General features: G+C 42.2%; 1 protein-coding gene across 2 annotated transcripts in view; it reads right to left on the bottom strand.

Annotated features, from left to right (window-relative positions):
• The window catches only part of SYT9 (synaptotagmin 9), a 101,179-nt gene that overhangs the window by 19,875 nt on the left and 55,989 nt on the right, over nt 1–25,315 (bottom strand). For both annotated transcript variants that reach the window (XM_066632700.1, XM_066632691.1), the window contains exon 3: nt 20,388–20,934. In XM_066632700.1, the coding sequence (XP_066488797.1) occupies nt 20,388–20,934 (547 nt within the window). The remainder of the gene's footprint in view (nt 1–20,387; nt 20,935–25,315) is intronic.

Raw genomic sequence — 25,315 nt, 5'->3', positions numbered from 1 at the left:
AAGCATTAGCAGATGTAAACAGATAGCGTGTCTGATTGTTTTAAAATCTGATCCCAGTTCAGACATTTTGGCAGTACCTTCTCTTTTCCAAAGAAGAAGGGGATAAATATTTAAATCTCCCTTGTGCTCCAGATGGCAAATTAATTGTGAAATCTTAATACGCTCAAGCTCTTTCCATCCAGCACGTCACTTATAAAACAGGAGAAGCCAAAGTGGAAATGCCAAGTTACATGAAAAATAGAAATGGACAAGTGCAGGAGAATTCTGTGATCTTAATCTGATTCTTTGTAAGAATTCACATACCTGCCTGTAATGTTCTGTATTCACTGTGGCTCTTAACAACTTTCATTCCAAAACTGATGAGCAGGTAACCGGAATAACCCCATAATACTTGGAGAGAGGAAAGGGTAACAGAGCACAGTCAGGCTTGATTAAATCCCATCTAATGGTATGACAGAGGAGGAAAAGAACTCTACGCTGAAAACATTACCTTGCTATACCTTGATGAAATAGAGATGGCGGGCTCTGCACCTGACAGTCATTCACCTTTCCTAAGCGTTAAATAGCTTCTTCCTGTGCGTTACTAGCTGAGATGAATGTCTACTCATATGGTTGCACTGAGCATGAGATTCTACTTCTAATCAGATCATATTGAAAGGGACAGAAGCGAAACACTTAGGCAGTATTGATGGTGAGTAAGATAGCAGCAACAGCAAGTGCTCAAAATGTCCTTTCCAAGTTGTAGAAGAAACTTCTGTAAGTGCAAAATTATGTACCATTAAGCTTACATAAGGGATGCACAAATGGTTCTTTTTCTTTCTTTACACAAATCTAAGACAGGAATGACTTTAAAAAGCTGATAAAGTGATGCTTTGTATGGACTTCTCTTTCCTCAAATGTGCAGGGGTAGTTCAGTTTAGCTGCAGGTTTTTTGTTTGTTTTTAAAGAACGCCTTGACCGTATGTCATATCATGGCCTTGCACATTTCCAGAATCTGTGGACATGGTTCACGTAGGTGCAATTCAATGGTGAACCCTATCAACACTTTACTGCTTTGGATACTATCCTTAATTAAGATTGCAATGTTGGGGCCATGAGTAGCCTCATGAAAATAAATGGGCTGTTTGAAATTATGTGGCTTCATACAGGTTCTCCAAATGCTTAATTGACTGAAATTTAAGGGTTGAGAAGGGGACAGCAGGACCATTAAATTGAAAACATAGCCAGTAGCGTCCCAGGGCAAAGCTTTCATGAGACCATAAGCAGAATTAAATGTTACATTCATTTTATCAACAGAATTAGTCTTTTGAAATAAGCCACTTTTAATCACAGTCAAGCAATTTCCATCAGGACTTCATTTACTTTTAAGTAATAAGCTTCAATGGTCTATAGAGAAAACATTTTCAGTATTTTAAAACAGAGCAGCCAGAATTAAAGAGACGATTGGATTACCAACAATATCCAGTGAATGGTTTAGGTTAGTAGGTTAAAAGATGTGAATCTGTGAAGATTCTTAGAATAGTAGTAAACACTAAATCAACAGAAGAACATTAATACAGAGAAAGGAAAAATAAAATCAAACAGAAATGACACAGAGTAAAGGGAGCTATCTTTTATTGGACTAGCTAGCTGATTAGATTCACTTGCTGACCGACAAATGAAATCTCCTTGCAGAGATGCCTGAAGGTTACTCTGCTAACCACTGCAAAGTGGAGCAACCAGTTCCTGCTTCCTAGTTTCTCTTCTCATGTCGTTGATGTGACTAGCTTCAGAACCAAGTTCCTACACGTGGTAAGGAACTAAAGAGCGGAGACTGGTGCTATATGTTATGGTGGAAGTGGTTACACAGATCATGTTAAGATGACCTCCACATGATAATAACACATGCCACCCAAACCTAAGGACCCAAAACTTACCCCATTTTCCAGTGCTTCAGTCACAGAGGCCTTCTCAAAGTCAGGGAACATTTGTTCCCTTACATCCAGGTTGCATTTCAGCTGCACCAGTGCTGGAAAGTTGGATAGGATTGGGCCCTAAATCCCCGACAATGCAGCTGCATCAATGGAGAGCACTGTATCCTGTGTGTGTGTGTGGGAGGGCAATCCAAGAGGCCTCTTTGAAGTAAGGGAAATTTTGCGCCTTACCCCGGGACAAATCCTTGCTGTCCCAATAGATCTCAGATCTGCATCAGCCATTTTTCTGGTGCATACCCAAGGAGAGTAAGGGAGAGGGATCGGGGACGGAATGGGGTTAGGATCTTGGTGCTGCTGAGATCCAAACTTTCCCTACCCCATTCCACCTCCTGCGTGCCCCCTCCCTGCTCAGACACTCCCTTGCTCTTCTCCCTGCCCTGTACCTTCCACAGTCTGCTCCTGCCACTAACTTACTGGCGCTAACTTACTTTTGCTGCCACTTCCGTGGCACTTCTGCTAGCATTGTGCACCCCTGCTAATTGGGTAAGAGGCACTTTTTCAAGTGGGTGCTCCTTTTTTTCACAGGGGGAGAGTAACTGGCCCATCTCACCCCAGCAGTGTCTGTTCTGGTGGCTGTCTGCTGGTATTCTTTTTGCATCTTTTTAGATTGTGAGCCCTTTTGGGACAGGGAGCCATTTAGTTATTTGATTTTCTCTGTAAACTGATTTGTGAACTTTTAGCTGAAAAGCGGTATATAAATACTGTTGTTGTTGTTGTTGAACAGCCCAGTTTGGACTGGATGATAGATTAGTTTTGAGGTTATGGAGTTTTGAAGGGGAATAAAGCCATCTTTGGCTCCTCCAAACCTTCTTCCAGTCCTCCCACTTACAGATCTTTTTCTTCCTTTCACAAGATCACAGTGCCCACAAATAGAAATCTACCTTAGACCATCCTTATTATACTGGAAACACAATTGGAAGTCTTATCTTCTAAGCTTCAACTAGTTATAAATGAATGTTATAAATGAGTTATATTTATATGAGTGTTATAAATGAGACACCAATGATAATCAAAAGTAGACACCATTACACCATGATACGCCACCCTCAGAGACAACCAGGGTCCATGAGTGAGAGTTCAGGGGATAAATTGTTCCCGGGCCTGATGTCACAAAGGGGCTGCAGGAACCAAAGAAGGGGGCCCAAAAATTTCCTGTGATCTTACATTTTCTGATCTCACCAAGGCCCATAGAGGTGGGGTGCAGGGGTACATCTTACCTGGGCCCAGGATCAAAAAGGGGGCCCAGGAACCAAAGGAGGGGAACTGGAAAGTTCCTAAGATCTCAGAAAAAGTTTTCATATACTGTATTATCTGAAGGCTAGCATTCACATTTTGTGTAAGCCTACTGTAATGTAATTCATAGAAATTATGTTCCAATGGAGAATGGAAGGGGCCCAAATGAAACTTTGTACTCCTCCCAAAAGGGACCCAAAAGAAACTTTGTACTCCCTGACAAATTTCCTCTCAGAGGCCCTGTACACAAACATACACATGCATGTCCTGGCAGCACTTGCTTACAGTTTACAACACATTCAGATTTATAAAATTCTATGTATAGGAATTAGTGGAAAACATTACACGTTGAGACTAATTATTCGTGTGTGTTCCATTCCAAGCACTCACATGGATGGCAAAAAATGCACTATAGTAAACCAATTTAAAAAACAAAGTTTCTTTGCTACAAACAGCTTTGCTGACCTTTTGACTCTTAAGAGTCATTAAGAAGACAATCTATCAACCAGTCTTCCTCCAAGAACTTAGAAAGCTTCACTCAGTCCCTCCCTTCACCAATGCAAAGTGATCACCTTTCTTTCAAGTGCTCAGGGGGAAGGGAGGGGCCGCTGGAGAGAGAAGGATTGATGGATTGTCAGCCAGCCGCCCTCTCTCTCTCTCTCATTAAGGAGGCTATTGTTAAAGGACTGTTCAGTTTTTTAAACTGATTTTAAAGGGATGCATTTTCCCCCTTCTCCAGGGATCAGCACATTCATTCTCATTTGCAGGGGCCATTCCTGTTGAGTCAAATCAGTGTACAAAAAATCCGTGTAAAAATAGGCTGTACCTGTAGTCGAGTATGGGCTCAATCCTATCCAACTTTTCAGCACTGATTCAGCCGCAATGCAGCCCCTAGATAATGGAACAAACATTCCCTTACCTTGAGGAGGACTACATGGCTGCCCCCCTCCCACTGGATGCAGCACATGCCCCATTGGCATAGCTGCATCAGTGCTGGAAGGTTGCACAGGACTGAGCCCAGTATGTCTCATTGAATGTGACTAGACCAGAAATCAGTGTCAGGATAATCTGCAAATATAGAAGCACCTACCCTTTTAGAATGCATTGTAACCTGTTTAGAAGCCCCTTCACAGCACATGATGCTAAGATTTAAAACACTCTCGATGCTCGATGCTCTTCCAACAGTAAGGGAATACACAGACACACTACAGAGAAGATATAATATTGGAATATGCAGGTAACAGATATAAAATCAAAGATCTTCATGACTGTAAGAACGATGCCAGTTCAGCTCATGCTGTGTTGTATTTTAAGCAACTTTGAAGTAAACCCTTTGACATTTTACTCAGTGGGTAGCAATATCAACAATAACAAAGAGTATCCAGTGGAAAGCACATTAAAATTGCTCACATTTGCATGCACAAAACTAAACAAAATTCTAAAAGTCTAAACAAAACTCTAAAAGTTAGTTTTACACTATGGTAATGGACGCAGTTGTACATTTACAAAATAACTTTGGGGTACATATCTGTGGTTTTATTCTGTATTGTTATTTTTTTGTTTTAATTGAAATTGGGGTATCCTATACCCTACCAACTTATTTAAACTCTGACTGAAAAATGGGAAAGCCTTCAACTGCCAGGTCTCCACCTGTCATGCATGCAGCTGCTAAACATGTGCATTGAAATGTAAAATGAGGAGCATGAGATATTATGCAAATGAAACAGGAATTTAAATCTTTGGTGAGAATGAGTACTATGCTCACAAGCTCTCTCATTCCCCATCTTTCTTGCCTCATACACTCACCTTAATTGAATGTTTCCTGATTTGATAAAACCACAGCTTGCCATTATGCCTAAATCAGCGAACTATGGTTTGACCTGGTTCAGAGAGCTCACTTGGACAACTCTGGGAGCAAAAAGGATGTCTCCTTCAAGTTTTGTTATGAATCTCATTCATTGTATTTCTTATATCTGTACAGGAAAAGTCTAGTCTAATCCTTCAACTAGCAATTTTCAATCAATGTGCTGCAGCACAATGATGTGCCGTGAAAGGTCCACAGGTGCTGTGGGAGTTTGCAGAAGAGTGCTTGAAAATTACTGAAAAACTCTTCTGGGTTCTGCTGCTCTGTTTCTAGGGCAACAAACAGAATTGTCTTTCCCATGGAGCCGGAGGAGGAAGAGGGACAGACAATTTGTTACTACAGACAGATGTCCTAGGAACAGAGCTGCAGAACCCGGAAGAGTCTCCTGAAAGCCGTGACATCACAAGAGGTGAAGACCATAGAGAAGACCACAGAGGTCAATGTGCTGCGTGAAGAAAAACACTGAAAATCGCTGCTCCAAACCATGGTTTGGAAGATTGGAAAGGTGATGTGTCTATGCAGCCACTGACTATGTGAGATGACACCTCTTACTGCATATGTGAGGGGCTGTCAAGACCCTGATTCATAAAAAAACATTGATGTGCTAGTGTTCAAAATAAAGAACATTCATCCTTAATGCTTTATTGTATGCCCGTAATGACGGGCAGGAATTGAACAGGAGAACATTTTCTTAACATGGAGATGTGATAATGGGAAATCCTTCACTGCCAGGTCTCACCAGTCATGCATGCAGTTGCTAAAAAAGGCAGAAGAATCCTGCAAAGAACAAAAATGTACCAAACTGTCTTTTCTAAATGCTCTGAGGAGCTGTGAAGTATTGGGATAAAGGCAGGAGTTAATTACTGCTAAGATTGGACTGCTTGAGAACCATGCCCTCTGCCTAGGAAGCCATTCTCTTTTATCTGGCTAGCTCAGAGGCACCTTCTTGCCTTCATTATTTCATCTCTGCCTGAGGACTGAATCCCAACTTTAAGAACAAGTTTCAGGACTGAGCCAAGGCTCAGACTAAGACAATCCTTAAAACCACAGATGTCTGGTAATGCGGCATTATATGGCTTTGTTGTCCTGATCAACCACTTGGGTGGCTCTCACTCTCCCAGCAATGTGTTCCCTAAGAAAATGAAAATGATCCATGGCTTTTAAACAAAGTTATGAAATGTTTAACCTGCACTCTTGAGAACCAACATTAATTACTAATTTCTGACAGTGCTTTTGTATTCCAGTGTGAAAACGTGATTGGACTAGTCACAAATGACACATCAAATGTAGACCATGTTTGTGTGCATTATGAAACCTGTTTCTCCTCAAACACATGTATATGGGGGCTCAAATGCAGTAGTTGTGCATTTTGCCAGATAAAAACAGGGCCGTCAACTTCACAGAAGACAATAGTGTTTACTTCAGGACTGATCTGCAAGGACTCTCATTCATGAACTTGTTCAGAATCTCCAAAAGGCAACATTCTCTCTTTCCTTTCTGGTTAAAACTGAACCAATCCCTCACAACTGTTCCTTCATCACAATCTCAAGGAAAATAGCTTTAAAATGCCAGATAAGCAGAGAAATTTACCTTAACAAACAAAAATCCCTTCCTCCAAATTTATTCTACAAAAATAGCACAGGAGAAGGCAAGCTACCTTTTTGTTCAATGCTAAGAGGATCAAACAAACAATAGCTACCTGCAAAGCTTAGAAGTCATGAACCTGACAGCAGATAGAGGAAAGAGAGAGAAAAAAATACACATTTTCACATATTTAAATATTCGTAGAGAATGCTCAGAAGAACATGAGTTACCAAAGACCAGAATGTATCCATGCGTCTGGCGGACACAAGGGCCTTGTTTCTCCTTCCTTCCTGATTGGCATTTTCTCTGGACATTATTAATGGTGATTTAACTTCACAAGCATAGTTATCTAAAATTGCCAGTCTCTTCTTTCCCTGTACTTTTCCCCCTTTCATATTGTGCTATTAGATTGTAAGTCTGTGGGCATGAGTTGTATTAAAAGTGCCTAGTAAAATTTAGCACTAACAAAATAATGATAATAAACTATGAGAAATGTAGTTGCAAACCAGAGTCTCAAACATCTACAGTTGGAGACAACCAATTTACAATTAAGCATGATGGGGTGCTGTTTGGGGGATGTTAGTCTATCAGACAACAGTCTGAAGGTCCAAAAAGAAGCCTCACAACCCTAATTTACTTCCATTTTTTCTGAATGGTGTTTGAGATTCTAGAAAAAAACCTCAGATACAGTACTTGATTTACACCTGTCAGGTGTGTGTCCTTGGAGTGTGGGAGGTGGGAACTCAGATTAGGAGGATGACATGGAGGAGAAGGAAATCCACTCATTCCAAATCTTCAAAGCAGTCATGTAGGGCTGCTAATTGCTTTTTTTTTTAAAAAAGTATTTATTGAAGCTCTTAATTATGGATGTTCCACGTCTGGTTCAGCAAGGAACTGAAGCAAGAACTGCTACAGTGAGACCAATTCTTCCTTAGAGTTTCACACAGGGTGTAAAAAGATCAGGGAGCTGCAGTGTGACTGCTTTGTCATTTCCTCATATTGCAGTCTGGATGGTACCCATTTATTACCATGCTGACCACCAAGGACAGGAATTGTTTGGGTTTTGCATTTCGTTACTTTCTGGAGTTGAAATTCAAACCAGCAGTGGACAGAATATTTTCTAACACTGGATCTCAAAGCATTCCTGAAGTGTCAGACACATTCAGAGGTGCACAGAAGAATCAAGTATTCCACTCATTGACAAGGAAGATGCTTGCAGCAACTGAGATCATACAATTTTAATTGAAAAAAATGACACTAGCAAGCTAGACTACTGGTTATGAAGATTACCAGTAATTTCGCCTTCTTCTTGCAGGCTGATTTAAAAATTGCCGAAAACAAGCAAAAAATTACCTAACTTGATAATTTTAGGGCTTAGACACACTTTCCAGCACTTGTATGGCAGCTGCCAACCTGTGCTTCCCCCCGACTCTCTCTGATAATGTCTGGTACAAGAAATATGAAATATGATGGCACTGCCCCCTGCAAATGGAAGCTGATGAATAGTAGTGAGGGCAAGGAAATGCTGATCAAGATGATGTCATGTCACACATTTCATTTACCAAATGTTACTGGAAAGAGGTTGTGGATGATAGTGGTGCCATAGGTCAGTTGCAGCCATTTATCCCTGCAATGTCTAGTAAGAGCCTAAGGGCCCAATCCTATCCAATTCTCCAGCACTGATGCAGACATGCTGATAGGGCGGGGGTGCTCACACTTTTTTGGCTCAAGAGCTACTTTGAAACCCAGCAAGGCCCAGAGATCTACCAGAGTTTTTTTACAATGTTCGCGCCATCATAACATATAACATTTATGTGTACAATGTATGTTGGTGTACCTTGCATAACCGCATGAGCCAATATTGCACAACACAACATAATTAACTATAAACATTTTTTGTAATTACTTGAGTTTACTTTGATGACCTGCACTGAAGTGAATCAGCCAAGGATGCATAGTCCGGACAGTAGCTGCTGACAGCCAGCCTCAAGCACACTTCCAAATGTTCATCAGTCATGGTGGAAGGGTACTTGGACTTAATGATCTTCATGTAGGAAAAGGCTGACTCACATAAATAAGTGGAGCCCTTCCTGCCTCAGATGCTCTTATATCCCTGAGGGCCCTATTGCCTTCAAGTGGCTGCAGCTGTGCAGCACACTCTGCTGGATGCCCAGGCCTTACCCTTAAAGGGGCCACTGCTGACACCACATCTACCTCCTCACCAGATCTTCCTCGATTCCAATACAAGTGGGGGGGGGGGAGCAGATCTCTATACAGACCAGTGCAAAAACAGGGGAAAGGTGTGGGGGAGGGAAGATCTCTATATAGACATCACAGCAAGACCAGTGCAAAACCCCTTGCACACAGAACCAACAGATGGAAGTTGGGGGGGGCAGATCTCCATACATACGAGTGCAAAAACAGGGGAAAGGTAAGTCAGCCCCAGTAGAGTCGATGGGGCTCACTCCCAGGGATGCGTGGACAGGAGCTCACTCCCAGGGAGCATCACTCCCAGGGCGGGGCTCACTCCCAGGGATGCGTGGACAGGAGAGAAGCCTGCCAGCGGCTCTTCTCCATGAGTCAGCCCCAGTAGAGTCAATGGGGCTCACTCCCAGGGATGTGTGGACAGGAGATTACTCCCAGGGATGCCTCACTCCCAGGACAGGGCTCACTCCCAGGGATGCGTGAACAGGGGCTCACTCCCAGGGAGCTCACTCTCCAGGACTACTCACGAGTCAGCTCCAGTAGAGTCAACAGGGCTCACTCCCAGGGACGCGTCACTCCCAGGGAGCATCACTCCCAGGGCGGGGCTCACTCCCAGGGATGCCTGGACGGGAGAGAAGCCTGCGATCGACTCATTTTGCCTCGCGATCGACTGGTAGATCGCGATCGAAGTACTGAGCACCCCTGTGATAGGGCATGTGCTGCATCCTGCAGAGGGTGGATACTCACAGAGGCCTCCTCAAGGGAACATGTGTTCCCTTACTTCAGGGCTGCTTTGCAGCTGCATCTGTGCTGGAAACTTGGATAAGATTGGGCCCTAAGTGCTAGATTCTGTTTATGCCTCTGAGTGAGGGTTATGGGTAGGAGAATACAGTGGCATCACTAGGGTTTGCATCACCTAATGCAGGAGGCCAGCACATCACCTCTATGACGGACCTCCTCCCATGCACTGGGTGGGGCAATGCCCTTGGGCAATGGCCCCTTTCTGCTGGTTTCTTGGCTATAACTTCTGATAGAATAGAGATATTTCAATGTGGTTTGTTTCATTGTATTCTGCATGACATTAAGCATCAATTGATTCATAACCTAATGGCACTATTCTATAATACAAAGATTTAAAAAACTGTGACGTGTATGGTGTAAACTCCCCATGCATGTCAGGTGAGGCCCGCACCCCCCCCACTCCCCTAGTAATGCCACTAAGAGAATGTATGTTATAGCCAGCGTGTGCATACATGAGAAATGCCAACAATCACTTTTGATATCATTATTTATCACATTTAAGCTTTCAATAGCTAACATGCAGGTGTTTTGTGGCTCCCTTTTTCAGACTGATTCATTTCGTCTCTTGACAAAAGGACCTTTGTATGATTAAACACTTATGATGACAAATTATATCTGCCTCCTGTCCAAGAGAAAGCTTTTCTAATGAGGAATTTTAATGGCACAGAATACTGACTCTGTATTTCCAATATTATAATACAACAAACAATAAGATTTTTTCCTCTATGAAAAACTGTGTGATTAACAGTTCAATCTTGTCTGGACACAGCACCAATATCACACTGATGCCGGTTTGACATCTGTCATATCCTACAACCATCCAAGAGAATGCTACACTGATGGCACACTGATACAGGAGCAACAAGGGCCAAATGCCAAGCCTGTCCTGGCAAAGCAATGCTGGCATAACCCTTCCAAGTCACACCCCAGCATTCATAGAAACACTGACACAGCCTGCTATCCACAGACTAGCATCCTGATGCAGCATGTCATTGCTGTGATATTATGTGTCATCACTATGACATTGGTCTGTCATTGGTGTGACATTCAACTGTCATCGCTATGAAGTCAGCATGCTATCCATATGGCAGCCAAGGAAATGCTGCCAGGATGAACTGAGCAGACAGTGGGGGCAGGTGCAAGAGTAATGAGCAACCAATGGTGGGGGCAGACCCCCCCACCAACCACTAGGAATGAATTATACAGCCACAGGCACTATGTCCACCATGGGGAAATGCACGCACAAACAAACACAAAACAGAACACAAGGATGCCATAGCACTCCCACTCAGGAACTAGAGTGTTGTCAGCAGTAAAGGTGTAAATGAAAGATCTGCTAGCAATTCCATCAACCAGGGTTCAAGTCCCTTCATCCCACTCACACATCCAAAGAATACAATTGTGAGCAGAGCAGTCGAGGTAGAAAGAAGCTCCACTGGAAGAGGGCAGCCATGGGAAACAAACACATGAGCCCCTCCATGGCAAGAAGTACATAAAGAGAAACATACCAGTGAGTTTGCCAACCGTCTCCTCCCAGTAGGGCTGTTGTGCCACGGTAAGTTATCCAAAAGGCAGCCAAGTATCATGAGCCAATGATGTCTGGCTGCATCAGTTGGTCTGCCATGGAATTAGCAAAGCCACAGAGGCCTGACTGCAACAAGTAAATCAACAACCTCACCAAGTAGCATCTGGGCTCACATCATCATTGTGGCAGGGAGTAGGTTTTCCTGGAGGTCTGCATAGTATCTTTGCAAGGTATCAAGCTAAAAGGAAGCGAGTAACAGGGACTTGACAACAGCATCAGCCACACCTGCTCTAGGCATACTTGTTGTTTGGGAGGGATGGTGGTTCCACCAGAGTGTACCTGCAAGGGTGCTCTGTAGGGGGCAAGAGCATAGTGGCTTGGGGCATCACCTTTCTCTCTCCTATGGGAAGAGAGAGAGAAACTCTGAAATGAACCATTGTTCAACTGCTGTTCCACTGTCACAATGGTGCAGCCCTGAAAACAAATGGGATCCCTGGGACATCTGATGAGGCCACTGTGAGATACAGGAAGCTGTACCAGATGGGCCTTTGGCTTGATCCTGCAGGGCTTTATGTTCATATGACCCCCTCACTCCACCTTGTTACCAAATATTCTGCATTAAAATGCTGGACAAATTTTTGCTTGAAAAGGAAATGTAATAATAATAATAATAATAATAATAATAATAATAATAATAATAATAATAATAATAATAACAACAACTTTATTTTTACCCCGCCTTTCTCCCCGAAGGGACTCAAGGCGGCTTACAACAGGTTAAAACAGATTAAAAACATAATTTAAAAACAGATAAAAGCATATTCAGTAAACTGAATCTCTCTCTCCTGCTGGTCAGCAGGAAAAATGTGATGTTTCCCTAGGAATCTTGATTCTCTCACATTAGCTCTAATGCTTCCTATGAAGCAAAACATTTTTGAGGTTTTTTTTGTTCCCTTTAGCATTCTGTTTTTGAGAGTTCCTAACTTCTGCAAGCCCCTGGAGTTCAGTAAGTACCCAGAACCTTCCATTGTTTTTTTGTGGGTGATTTTTGATTACAGACATTAGCAGAGGAAGTATAAGCAATATAAGCAATAAGTAGACTAGAGTCTAGTTTGAAGATGTAATTCCGACAGCCTGCCTGTGCCTTTGAAAAACTTTAAAAAGAAAACAAACAAGTCCTCACCTCCCAGAGCAACTCTCTTCTTTTTCATGTACATACATCTCTGTGCAGATGCATAGCGTCTGAAGACTTCCCTGCCCAAAGCAACTACTGTGATATACTCAAGAGACTTTCAAAGTAAAAAATCAAACATGACCCTGCCAAAAAGGACCTATCCTCTCTTCTGCTGTCGTGACCTGCTGTGCTAGGGGAAATAAATGTACATCAACTAAATCTGATGTTCCAACATCTTTTTGTCCCCCATGATCTAGAATAAATGATAAATCAAACTAGTGCTGCAGGCATCACTCAACCCTGATATAATAGTATATAAAATTAAATTATTTTTTAAAATAGAAGAAAACATTTATGATTCCAAAATGGAAAACCTCCAAAAGAAAGGGGGAATGAAAAAATTAGACAAGCACAGACTTGACACAAGATATGTGAAATCCTAAAAACTAGAAAGAAGAACTGTTCAACAGAGGAGGATGACGGATGGTTTTGATGTCTTGTAGGGATTAAAAGCTAAAAATAGCTCAAAGCACTTCAAATAAGTTCAGTATGTGCAGTTCAGTAGGACTAATACATTCCAGCTAGACTCCATGAATTGAACCTAGCATCCATACTACTAGAATTTTTGAGACAACTTATTCCGAATAGTAAAGTACATAGTTTTATATACAGAAGGAAAGGGAATTCTCTAAATAGTTTCAAATTAAACGAAAACAAGAAGGCTTTGTTCACATGGCTTAAGTACATGTTTGGATTTAAAAGACAGGCCAACTGTGTGTAAAACTGCATGGAGATAATTCTAGGGCTCAGAACAATCAGAGGGAGAAAACTGCAAACATAATCAATCTAGGAGCCACAATTAAAATGATTTTGCCTCAATTCAAGAACCAAAACTGCAAGAGGAGACTGCATGTGCGCTACCTGCAGATGTATGCCTATATAGATACCCAGACTATGCATGAATTATATTATGCTTTTCTATTAAAAATGGGAACATCGATATGTCACTAAAAATGGTATTGCAATTAACACCATTAACAGGGGCCTGCATTTCACAAATTAATCTTCACAAAATGCTTTGCAGTTTTAGCACTGCAAAGATTCTATTTTTAAAGGCCAAATTAGAGGCACCTTTTCAAGAGGTGTCCTCTTTTATTTAGCAGGGTGAGAGAACTTCACCTCAGCATGGTGTCTTCCAATGGCCAATCCAAAAGTAAGAAAATATCAAACACTCAGTTTTCAAATTCAGTCTCTGATAGGTGAGAGTTTCAAAGTGGTGCTGCAGACTAAACTGAATTAACTTGCAGATTTTATATTTCTAAAAATTGGGAGCTCAATAATTTTTCCCCCCCTTTGTCTAAGCAGTTCTGCGCATGTATTGAAATGGTCTCCCATGGTTCAGTGGCCTATTCAAATCTTCAAGAAAACCTCTACCGCCAGGTTGCATCATATACAATTTTACCTGTGTGAATTCAAGTATTGTACATGCACTCAGAGAGAGAGAGAGAGAGAGAGAGAGAGAGACCGTTCAAATAATGTGTGCAATTCTGACCACCATTCCACTCACTCTCACTATATATGCCCTGGAGGGAGCATAGGATGGATCGGAGAATGAATCTGCTGTTTCTTCAGTTGTCGCAGTTCCTTCGTGTCACTCATTTTAGGTGTGATTTTAGTTTTTACAGATAAAATACATATTTTTCAGATTTAAGGGTAATTTTGACTATAGACGATTCCGCCTTACATGACGTAAGAACCCAACTGTTGTGTTAGATGTGATCTGACAGTTTGTTCCATCTTAAGATTTTAAAGCAGCATCAGAGTGTTGGAGATCCTACAACATACCCCACTTTCCCCCTGTCCCTTTGCTTCCCATCGGCTTGACAAAGGGTTCTGTTTTGAAAGCCTGATATTTTCCTTTCCTGCTTTTTAGTTGACTCTAATAAAGGCATTAATGTATCTTAAATTAGTTTAACTTGGGTCTACATTATCCTTGCCAGTTTTATTGTGAAAGGTCTCCTTTTAATTCCACAGCTGCATGACAGGTAGAAATGTAAACAGATGAAGCTTTTCTCAGAATTGAGAAAGCTACAGAATAAAAACTATAAGAAACGCTTGTGAAACCTGATACTTAATTCCATTTCTCTAGCCATTTCTAGCCACTGGATCTCTCTGTGACTTATGGTCCAATCTTATTCAGATGCCACGCCAAAGCAATTAGTACTGGGGTTAGTACTGGCCACCAGATATAGTCTGTATCCTATGCTCCACCACAGCAAAGTGGACAGGGCATTGTGCCAGCATCCATGGTGCACCCATCAGTGGACCTCTATACCAGTGAGACTGCTGTTGTACAGGTGTAAGTAGGGCAGTGGTTTTCAAACTTTTTAGCACCAGGATGCAGTTTTTAGAATGACAATCTGTCAGGATCCACTGGAAGCGATGCCATTAACCTGGAAGTGATGTCATGACCAGAAGTGAAATCATCAATTTAGGCTTGGAACCTAAGCCACGATCAGCCAAAGGTCCCATTACACAGCATGCATGTGCCTCTACCACACACAGCATTGCACAGCATGCCTCTTTCCCACTGAGAGCCCGCCCTGCTCAGCAGCTCTGTACCCTGTATTTCAGTTCTGTATCTTCAATGGTGGCTGAGGTGGGTACTATGTGACCCACCTGAAATTGGCTTGCAAGCCACTTAGTGTGTCCTGACCCACAGTTTGAGAAACGCTGATGCAGGGATACACTGGCATATCTGGAACATAGGACTGGATTGTTATTTGTTGAGTCCCAGTGAAACAATTAAGTCAATTTACTAGAACTACATTTCCTACTGAACAAGTATTTAGTGACAATAATCTACAAATCTGCCTTGATTGCCGTATAAAGTCAGTCATCTGTAACTGATGATAGACGGTTCCCAGCTCAAACATATGGAACCATTTTTGTATGATGGAGAATAGGGTGCACACCTCTTTCTTTCTCCACACAAAGTTCATGTGTGCTACGAATGTGCTCCATGAAAAGACTACAAATGCAGCTGCACATCACTTGTATGCTCATTTCCCCCCACCCTTCAACGAGAAACATACAAGTCAGCCTTTCACATACATAGCCCTCTAATTAGAAGACCTCCATCACACACTATTTTAGAAGCATGGTCCTTTGCTTTCATCATGCTTCTAAAGTAGTGTGTGACAGAGGTCTTCCAATTAGAAGGCTATGTATGTCCATCTTCTGAACACTGTCGCATGCTGGTAAGTTTTGGAATTAGACAAAGAGAGCTGAAGGTAGCAGTGACCAGAGGTATCATTACCCACAGATCTGTTGTCCCACTGTTGTCCCTGTCAAATTGATTTTGCAGGTGTTGAAGGGCTACCCAAACTACAGAAAATCCTGGGAACAGTGCTTTCAGTGGGGGTAAGTGAAGTCTTTCTCATGTCACCTTCAACCTCCTGAAAAAGCTATAACCTGCCTTCAGGCTGAGATCACTTAATTCTAGCTTAATAGGAACTCTTCTAACACATATTTTTAAAACTTGATAATCTCTAAAAAGAAAAGGGAACTAATTTCCAGTATTGGAAAAGTGGCTTGGAAAATGTGAGTTATCACATAATGTTAAATGAGTTGTAAAAAAAAAAAATTGATAGTGAAGTGAAACAGTTGAAGTGCTACAGAAAGTGTTTTTCTGTGCCAAGTGTGAAGAGCAATTTTTCCCCCTCTTAACAGCGAGTTGTTCCTTGAAAAATGTACTCCTTTTGATATTCAAAACTTTCCAGTCGCACAGCTACCTAGTGATGGAAGACCTTGTTTAACCTTTCCTGAATATTGGATAAACAAGCGAACTCAGAACCAGATGCCTCCTCCTCCATCTCTCAGTTGCTGCAAAGCATTTGCAAACAGCACTGCCTGTACTCTTCAAGATCTCATCCTATCTCCAGGTGAAAGATTTCTTCTTTCATTAAAGTCCACTTCTGTTGTCTGCTGTGTTCATTTTAGGGCACAATCCTTACCCCTTCTGTCAGTGCTTTCCAGCACTGACTTAAGGGCAATGCAGCTCTGAGGTAAGGGAACAAACATTCCCTTACTTTGAGGAGGCCTCCTTGAGCAACACCCAACTGCAGGATGCAGCACATGTCCCATTGGCACTGCTATGCCAGTGCTGAAAAGCAGTGACATAAAGGGTTAGGATTGCGCCCTTTGTCATACAATGTGTCATCAGCTTCTTGATCTGGGGCAAGAACCAACTCCATTCAGTGAGCAATCAAATGGCAAACTATTTTGCTGGTGTAAGTCCAAGGAGATGAAGGGGGCAGGGCAGAATGAAAACTTGGGGATAGGATCCAGTGTGCACCTTTGCCACCAGGATCCACCCCCTCCAGCCCACTCCCCAAAGCCCTGCTTCTCAAACCTCTCCTGAACCATCCATGAACTGCTTCCTCCACTAACTTCCCTGGGCCAATGGGAGCATTTGGGTGAGCCTGGTGCATCAGCAGAGTCACTGGCCACTTCTGCCAGGAGCTCCATTGTATGCCATGGCAGTGCAACATTTACACTGCTGCACGGTCATTCACAACAGCGGATCACACTTATCTCAGGTGGGTCATAAGATTAGGTTACACAGCTCATTTTCGTGAACACAGAGGCTTGTGTGAATGTACATTTACATGTGTAGACAAGTACACACATACACACACACACCAGTTCACACCTCCGACAACATAGCATAGCCTGCTTCTGAAGCTTCTCCAGGTTCGAATGCAGCTTATCCAGTAATACCTGCTTTAGGATAGAAGGGACAGGACCCTACAGTTCACATGTTGTACAGTCCATTGGAGCAGGCTAATGTTTATTTTAAGCATTCAATGTGCTATACCCAAGTCTGGCTGCGTGAAACAGATTTCCAAAAGCCAAAAAGAAGATTCAAGGCCCAAAAGAAATACTATCTTGCCAAAAATAAGACAAACAAACAAACAAAAAAGACTTCCCTCATTTTTATCTTATGTTAGAAGAAGCACTGGGAAAGTGAGCTACTCATTCAAGGTATAATCTTTTGCAATCAGCAACTACATTATGGATATTATCTTGAATTAGAGCAATTTTATAAATTATATAATAAACTGCTGCAGCAAAAGCAAGAACATGGTACATTGATGAAAATAGAGATAGGAGTATAAAATAACAGAACTAGAAGCTATTAATTCAATACTAGTAAGAACTCTTTCCCCCTGCTGAGCAGAATAGATTGATTTAAATCAAGGAGACTGAAATCACCGAGAGAATAAGCCAATTTTAATCACTGATTCAAATCAAATTTCCCATGTGTTCTTCAGGTATTTCCTAAACAAAACACATTTTAATTTGTTGATACAATTGTAAAAATGATATAGTTCATCAAATGCTATTCAGTGGGGCTTAGGGCTAAAAAATAATACATCCCCCTCCCCGTCCCCAGAAGATGCTTTAGAGTGAATAACTGGCTGTTGGACTAGTGTTGTTTGTGTTTATTTGGATTTGTGTTACACACCATTGCTTTTTAATGTATGGATTGACCTGCTACTGAAACTGCATTGATGATCTATACCAGTAGCCAACAAACCACGGCCTATGGGCCAGATCTGGCATTAGGAAAGAGCCATCCAGGCACGGCACTTTCTATCCTGCACCGCAGCCTCCTATCTTTTCAGTTGATCTTGTCAGAAGCCCACACCAGGCAACCATCTCCACTTGGAAACCAGGGTGCAGAGCTTGCTAGGTCAATGGGCAGCAGAAGCAGCTGCCCAGTGCAAGTTTCTGATTGACTGGAAAGACAGGAGGTTGCAGTGCAGAAGGGAAAGCGCTACGCCAGGATGGCTTTTTCCTAATTCAGGGGTTCACAGTTTGGAGACCACTGATCTACACCTATGAATGTATTTTCCAATTGTTAGATTCCTTTTCAATGCAAATGACTTCCACCTGGAGCCACAACCCAGTCACAGCAAAGTAAATACTACCAGCATAATTTGAGAATTCTGCAAATTTTATTTATGTGTGCCTCTGATAGTTCTCTTCAAAGTAAATGCAATCTCAACTCTTTGTGTGGCACACACCAAAGCAGTACAAAATTAATTCTCTCAAATATTTGGACTCTAGCAGTTTCATATAGTGGCATCCAAGAATACAGTTTGCACATGCAGACATCTTCTCCAAGGTAAGAGCCTGCATTAGAAGAGTCAGGCAAGTTAGAGCCCACTGAAGTTTGTTAAAGTTAATATACAACTACCTTGTCTCATAAATTCTTTTATCCAACTACAACTTTTATCCAACTACATTTTATCCAACTACCTTATATCTTCTTGGCAGTGTTTGAGCAATGTGTGGGTCTGGCAAAATCTTTGAGTGGCCAATTTTGTGTGTTAATATAAAACATTGGAAAAATCAGGTGGGGCAAAGAAAAATAATATTCAGGAGTGAAATTCAGAGATAAAGGTTAGATTTGGTATACATCAAGAAGGGCGTATTTAATATTTACGTCTTTAAGGATCCTATACAATCCTATGCATTTTTATCTAGTAGTAACAGCCTAATCCTATCCTCCACCATTTCATAGCATGCAGCCATGCCAATGGCCAGTGAGGCAGCAAGCAAGATGCAAGTAAGAAACTTTTATTTACTTTGCGGAAGGTCATCTGATTGCCTGTGGGTCTCCTTGGACCATGCCAGCTATTTTGCTGGCGTAAGTCCAAGCAGAGGAAAGGGGCAGTGTGGATTGAAAAATTGGGATACAATCCAGTACATACTTTTGCCACCAATATCCAACCCTCCAGCTCTACCCCAAACCTCCCCGAATCTTACACCTCTGTACCTTATGTGGGCCTGCACACAACATCTGGACCATTCTGGCGCAAGCAAGGAGGCCATTTAACACCAGTGGCTTCATTGAGTATAATGGCAGCATTACATCTGCACCATCGCAGGGCCATTTATATTTATTTAGAAGATTTGTATCCTGCCTTTTCTTTGCCAGAGAAAATGCTCAAGGTAGATCACACTTCAAGATTAAAAAGGTACAATATATAATGCAATTTTAAAAAAAATCGAAAGGGCAACAACTTGGAGGAGGGCAACTACTTAAACTCAGTACTGGACCTGCCCCCATTGTGCTCCTCCTGGGCAGGTTCACGACATGCCACCCCCTGACATGCCGCTCCCCATCACACAACCACACCCTTCCCTTGGATACTCACTGAGGCTTACAGAACCACATGTGACTCCCATCACAACTTGAAAAGCCAACTGAGAGCCTAATCCTGTGCTTGGCGGCACGACTCCATGCCGCCGAGCACTGTCGCAAATGTGCCATAAGGCACATTTGCCAGCCTCACCGCTGGGCTCCTGCTGGTGCTACTGGTAAAGTGAGTAGCCCCATTGTGGAGCTGCTTAACTTACTCGGGGGAAGGGGACAAAAGTCCCCTTCTCCCAAGGCGCCTCCCGCGGTAGTTCGGGAGGCGCAGGATCCAGCAACAGCCCTTCTTGGTGCCACCAAGCCTGGGTGCCCCAGGCAGCTCAGGATTGGGCTGTGAGGCTTCTCATGTGGTTTTAAACAACACTTCCAGTTTCCTGATGAAACCACGTATTGCTTAAGACCGTGCGAGAAGCCTCAGAAGGTTTTTTGTGCCCTGCCGAGTGCCATGCAGGGCTTTTCCTGCCTATGGAACGACTCCGCCAGGCAGGTGGGGCGGAGGTGGCAGTGGTACAACAAGAACAGCACTTGGGCTTTTGCCCCCCCTACCCCCACCCCAGGTCCGCCACTGTTTAAACCAAAGCACTGCTATACAGACACAGGGCACACAATGGCACATCACCCAAATGCAAGACAGAGCATAGTAAGTCTAAGAACTTAAGTCTTTGGGCTATGTTAATTCCAGGTAAAGAGAATGCTATTTTCTGCATAAGTCTTCCACTTTAGTAGCAGCTGAACTGGTTAACAATGCAAACAAACAATGCAGAACATAAAGTCACACACAAAAAAGGAGTCATACTTACGTTAGTGACATATTCAATATCCTTCCAAATATTACATTCCCTGGGAAAGTCTGACAAATCTAAAAAATTATCCACTATCACTTGGCCAATCAAATCATGCCTGGAGAATCTGTCAAAGTCATATACAGAGAAGTGAAGTTTTCTTGTGCTCAGATCATTGTAAGGAACAGGAAATAAAAAAACTTCATCAAACACTGGGTTTAAGGTCTTTCTATGCACTTTAGTCTGGTGTTTTGTTTTTCTATCTGGGAGTAAGTAGATCTTGACATAGGGGTCTGAAGTCCCAGAAAAGTCCTTTGCTGGGAGGTTGACAGCTTTGTGGATCTTCACTATCAGTTGTTCTAAATCACAATCGTATTTTAGAATGAAGTTGAGTTTCCCACATGACTTGCTATTACTTCTCCGGCCATCATCTGTGTCCACAGATCTCTGCTTATAGAGCTCTGGCTTGATGCGCCCAATCCCTGTTAGCTGTTCCTGCTTTTGGATCTGCTGAATGTTGAAATCAGGGTTTGAGAGGTTGAGCTGCCTTCGAATTGAATTATGCCTTAAATAAGAACAAGAAAACAGATGGACATAATTACACTGGTGGAAATGTCAGATAACTATATTGCTTTTTATTATTAGGAATCTTCATTTAGGAATAATCTTTAATTAGGATGAGTATAGAGAGTTAAGATTCCTCCTTTTTTGGCTAATACAAATGTAAAGCAACAAATTTTACAGACATACAAAGACATTAACACAATAATTCATTTTTTGACATCTTAATTGTTGCACTTGACATTTTTTAAATAGAATTGTTACTAGCACAGCTGGCAGTGTGAACTGACTTAAGCTGGCAGTGGTTCAAATTAAATAATCAACCTACGTGAAAACGACTGGAGCAACACAAGGCTGTCATTGTTCCAGGGAAGAATTTAAAAGCACGTCTTTTTCAGCATAAATTTCTGTAACTTTGTGTTGGGAAACTGACAAAAATCACTATTTTTTGACCTCTACCTGTTCTGCCTCTTAATTTGATTCATCGTTTGACCACAATAAGTACACAAAAAAGTGCCTACAAAAAATCTTGAGTTTAGTATGAAATTGAAAATTTTTAACTCTCTCCCTCTTCCAATTATGGAGATTATTTTGAAGTAGGAACAGTGTTAGAGAAACTCTGCACACTTACTGACTCATGCTGTGCATATTAAAGCTTCCAGACCTTTCTGATAGTTTCTGCTCATGTAGGAATCCAAAGTGCAATGATGCATAGTAAGGCTGATGATGCAATGATGCATAGTAAAGACAGTCCCAAGATTTTAAAGAAACTATCCTCCAAAGTAATCTAAGAGGACTTAGCATGCTTCTGAGTAGTTCAAACAATCTAGTGATTCTAGTGGGAAAGTAGCAGAATTCTGGTGGGATTCGCAGTGACTTACCTCACAGGCAGGGCCCATGAGAAGGGTGCAGGGGGTACCTCATATTTGGGTCCAGGGTAAAAAAGTGGGCATGGAAGCCAAAGGAGGGAAGCTGGAAATTTTCTGGGATCTCAGAAAATGTTTATATATATTGTGTACTAGCACTCATATTTTGTGTAAGCCTACAAAGGTTTATATATTGTAATTTGATTGTATCAAATAATTGTATCAAATTATGATCCAATGGTGAAGGGAAGGGGCCCAACATAAGCTTTGTACCCCAAAAGGGTTCCAAAATAAACTTTGTACCTCCTAATTAAATTCCTCTCAGAGGCCCAGATCACAGGATGTTGTCAGAAGAAATGACTATAAGGGACTTTGACCATGAGAAGTATTATAAGAATGAAAATTATTGTGACAGAATGGTGCAAGGTAGTACCGAAGCGCAAAGCAGGCCAAATGAGTGAGAGATGGAGACAAAAAAGCTATGATAGGCTTCCTCTTTGAAAATTTGATTTGAATAAGGGGACCGAACACTTCTCTAGTTTTCACCCCCTCTTCAACACCCTTAAATGAATTTATAGTGGGCCACAGTACCACAAGAGGCAGAATCTGAAAAGTTACTTGCACAGGAAAGTAGTTCAAAATACCAATTCAAAGACGGAACAGCACCCGCTGGAGACATGAAATGCCTAGGGCAGTGTTTCTTAAACTGAGGGTCGGGACCCAGTAGGTGGGTTGCGAGCCAATTTCAGGTGGGTCCCCATTCATTTCAATATTTTATTTTTAATATATTAGACTTGATGCTACCATGGTATGTGACTGCATTTGGGGAAAGGTTACAGACCAGTACTTTTAAGAAGCTACTATGTACATGCTTTTAACAATGATAATAAATGGGACTTACTCCTGGGTAAGTGTAGGTAGGAATGCAGCCTAGGATGGCGAAAAATTTTCCTGCTTGATGAGGTCACTTCCGGTCATGACATCACTTCCGGTGGGTCCTGACAGATTCTCATTCTAAAAAGTGGGTCCCAGTGCTAAATGTGTGAGAACCACTGGACTAGGGTCATTACAAATGAAAAATTTGACAGGTGCAGCAAATATGCGGGGCTTCTTTAATGAAAATGTTTCATTCAAGCAACTTATTGAGGTTCTCCTCTCATTTTGTATTTAGTGCTGCCTTCTTTCTTCTCATCCGTAGTGACTGGAAGCTACACGGTATATGGCTCCAACTTCCACTGCCTTAAGATCTCATATGCACTGGTATCTATGCTCCTATCCCCAGATATTCACAGGCTCCCTACCATGCTGTGCAAACCTGGAGTCTACAGGTCCTTATCCTGTGCAAAGAAGGCCTTTAAACATGTGGAGATTGGGATCCTAATCTTCCCTTCACATACTCACTTGTACACTGGATGATTGCACAGAGCCAGCACTTATCAGTATGGTCTTGACTTCTTCCAGGTTAAAGAATCAGAGTAGCGGTGTTGCCAAAAGGGGGGCGGCAGCACCGTAAGTACTGCAAGCACCACTACGTGCTGTGTAACTGGCCCCTCCCACTTACCATTCTGAGCAGTGACAACAATGCACAGGGGGGCACTGTTTGGTTCCACGAGCGCCTGAGCATTGTTGGTGCTTCCTGGAATGGCTCCAACGGTAAGTGGGAGGGACCACTTACATGGTATGCTGCAGCACATGCAGTTCTTACTGCACTGCCCCCCTCCCATTAGCTACACCACTGAGGCCAAGTCTCTCTCAAATTTTTCTCTCCCATCTCTGGAAAACATAGAAGTTATCACTGTTCTTGGGGTAGAATCCTTCTACCTTTTTGAACAGGGCTTCAAAATCTCTGAACTCAGTCTTCTGGTAAGTCTCACTGACACTTATGCATCATCATGCAAAATTCCTGGGAGAACCATTCTTACTAAATCTCAGAAATACAGCCTGTAGGCAAGGGGCTTTTTGGAAAAAGTCACCACGGCAGACAACTAAGAGGTTTCTGATTAGCCATTAAAAGCAAACAAACAAAACTCCTTAGAATTGCAGCTTCTCTAGCTATAGTATATCTGCACTTGCTCCAAAATTGGGTAGCCAATTATTCACTTTTCATCAAACAGACAGCTTGAAGCTCATGAAGCACAACCTTTCCGCCATAGGTCCTGGAGTATACTCATATTTGTGTTTTCCCGAAGAAGCTGAACATCTGACTAGCTGAAAAATGTAATCTCTTAGCCAGGCATTCCTGTACTCTCTACCCCAACGTCATCAGCAGCACAGCTTTCTGTAGCTGGTGGAGGTGGAAGATGGCAACGCGGTCACACAGGAGTAGCACAACTTCTGCTGTGACTAGAGAAACCTTCATTGCCATGTTCATTCCTCTTACCTCCACCAACGTAAGCCATCTGTCGAGCCAGCCAAGAAGGATGGGGAAGATAGGGAAGAAACCTTACCAAGTAGCACAGTGGTTTTTCAATGGATGAAATAGTTCCAGAATGATAAATAAGGGGATGTTATTCTCTATGTAATGCACAATTAACTCAAGGGGTCCGTTGTGACAATATGTGGTGTAGTTACTATGAGACAAGTGGCTTTAAAAAGATGGAGATTAATTTATGCTGGATAAATGGTCACGAGTATTGCAACAGTAAAACATGGCACTTTGGAGAGATAGTATATTTTTGATTCCAAGGTGTTAGGGACAGGCAAGAGCGAACCGTAATCACCACTACACCTCGTTTGTAAGTTTACTAGAGCTCTGGCTGGCTGGCAAGTGAGCACTGAACTGGGGGGACTGTAGGCTTGATACAGTACGGCTCTTTTTATGTCCTTCACTCTGTCCTCCTCCATTCATGTTCCCATCCTTCATACACATTCCCCTTCCTGTACTTTTCATCGCGTACAGTCCTCCCTTGGTGATTTCACATCTCACCTACCCACTCATTCTATCAAAGCCGTGGCAAAAACCTAGCGCTTCCTATTTCTAACTCTCACAAGTGTTTTATTAACCTGTTCTATTTTTGCTGAAATCTTTGCAGGACATATCAGCACCTAAAGCAGTAGAGATAAGTGCCAAGGAACATACTTTGCAAGATTAAATTAAAGCCACATTCACTTACTATAGAACTTCAACAACCTGGCAATTCTGTCTTGCTGACACAACAACAAATGCTGTTGTGAAAAAAAAGTGTTCTTTGTTTGCCTCCATGGCAGAGCTGTTTCCTCCCCCATAAGCTCCCACCCTGCTCAGTTCTTTTCTGCCACCTCCATCGTGGACCCCAGTGCAGCATTTGGGGGTCTTCTGTAAGATAGGTGGTTTCCTTAAGAATGGAAGAATGTAATACATTAAAAACAATACAATAACTGTTGCTGCTGAGGAAGGGCTATTCTCCTCAAAATGCAGCCAGTGTGTGTATTTTATTAGAGTATTTTATAATAAAACAATTTTTCAGCACCTTTGAGTTTGCCTACTTTTTGAAGCCCCCGAGGGCTCCCCCACCAATGTATTTCTGCATGATCAGAAAG

Source organism: Tiliqua scincoides, chromosome 1 (genome assembly GCF_035046505.1).
Source record: "Tiliqua scincoides isolate rTilSci1 chromosome 1, rTilSci1.hap2, whole genome shotgun sequence".
Taxonomy (NCBI): Eukaryota; Metazoa; Chordata; class Lepidosauria; order Squamata; family Scincidae; genus Tiliqua; species Tiliqua scincoides.
Note: the sequence above shows the minus strand (reverse complement) of the source record. Positions and strands in the feature narration are given on the sequence as shown.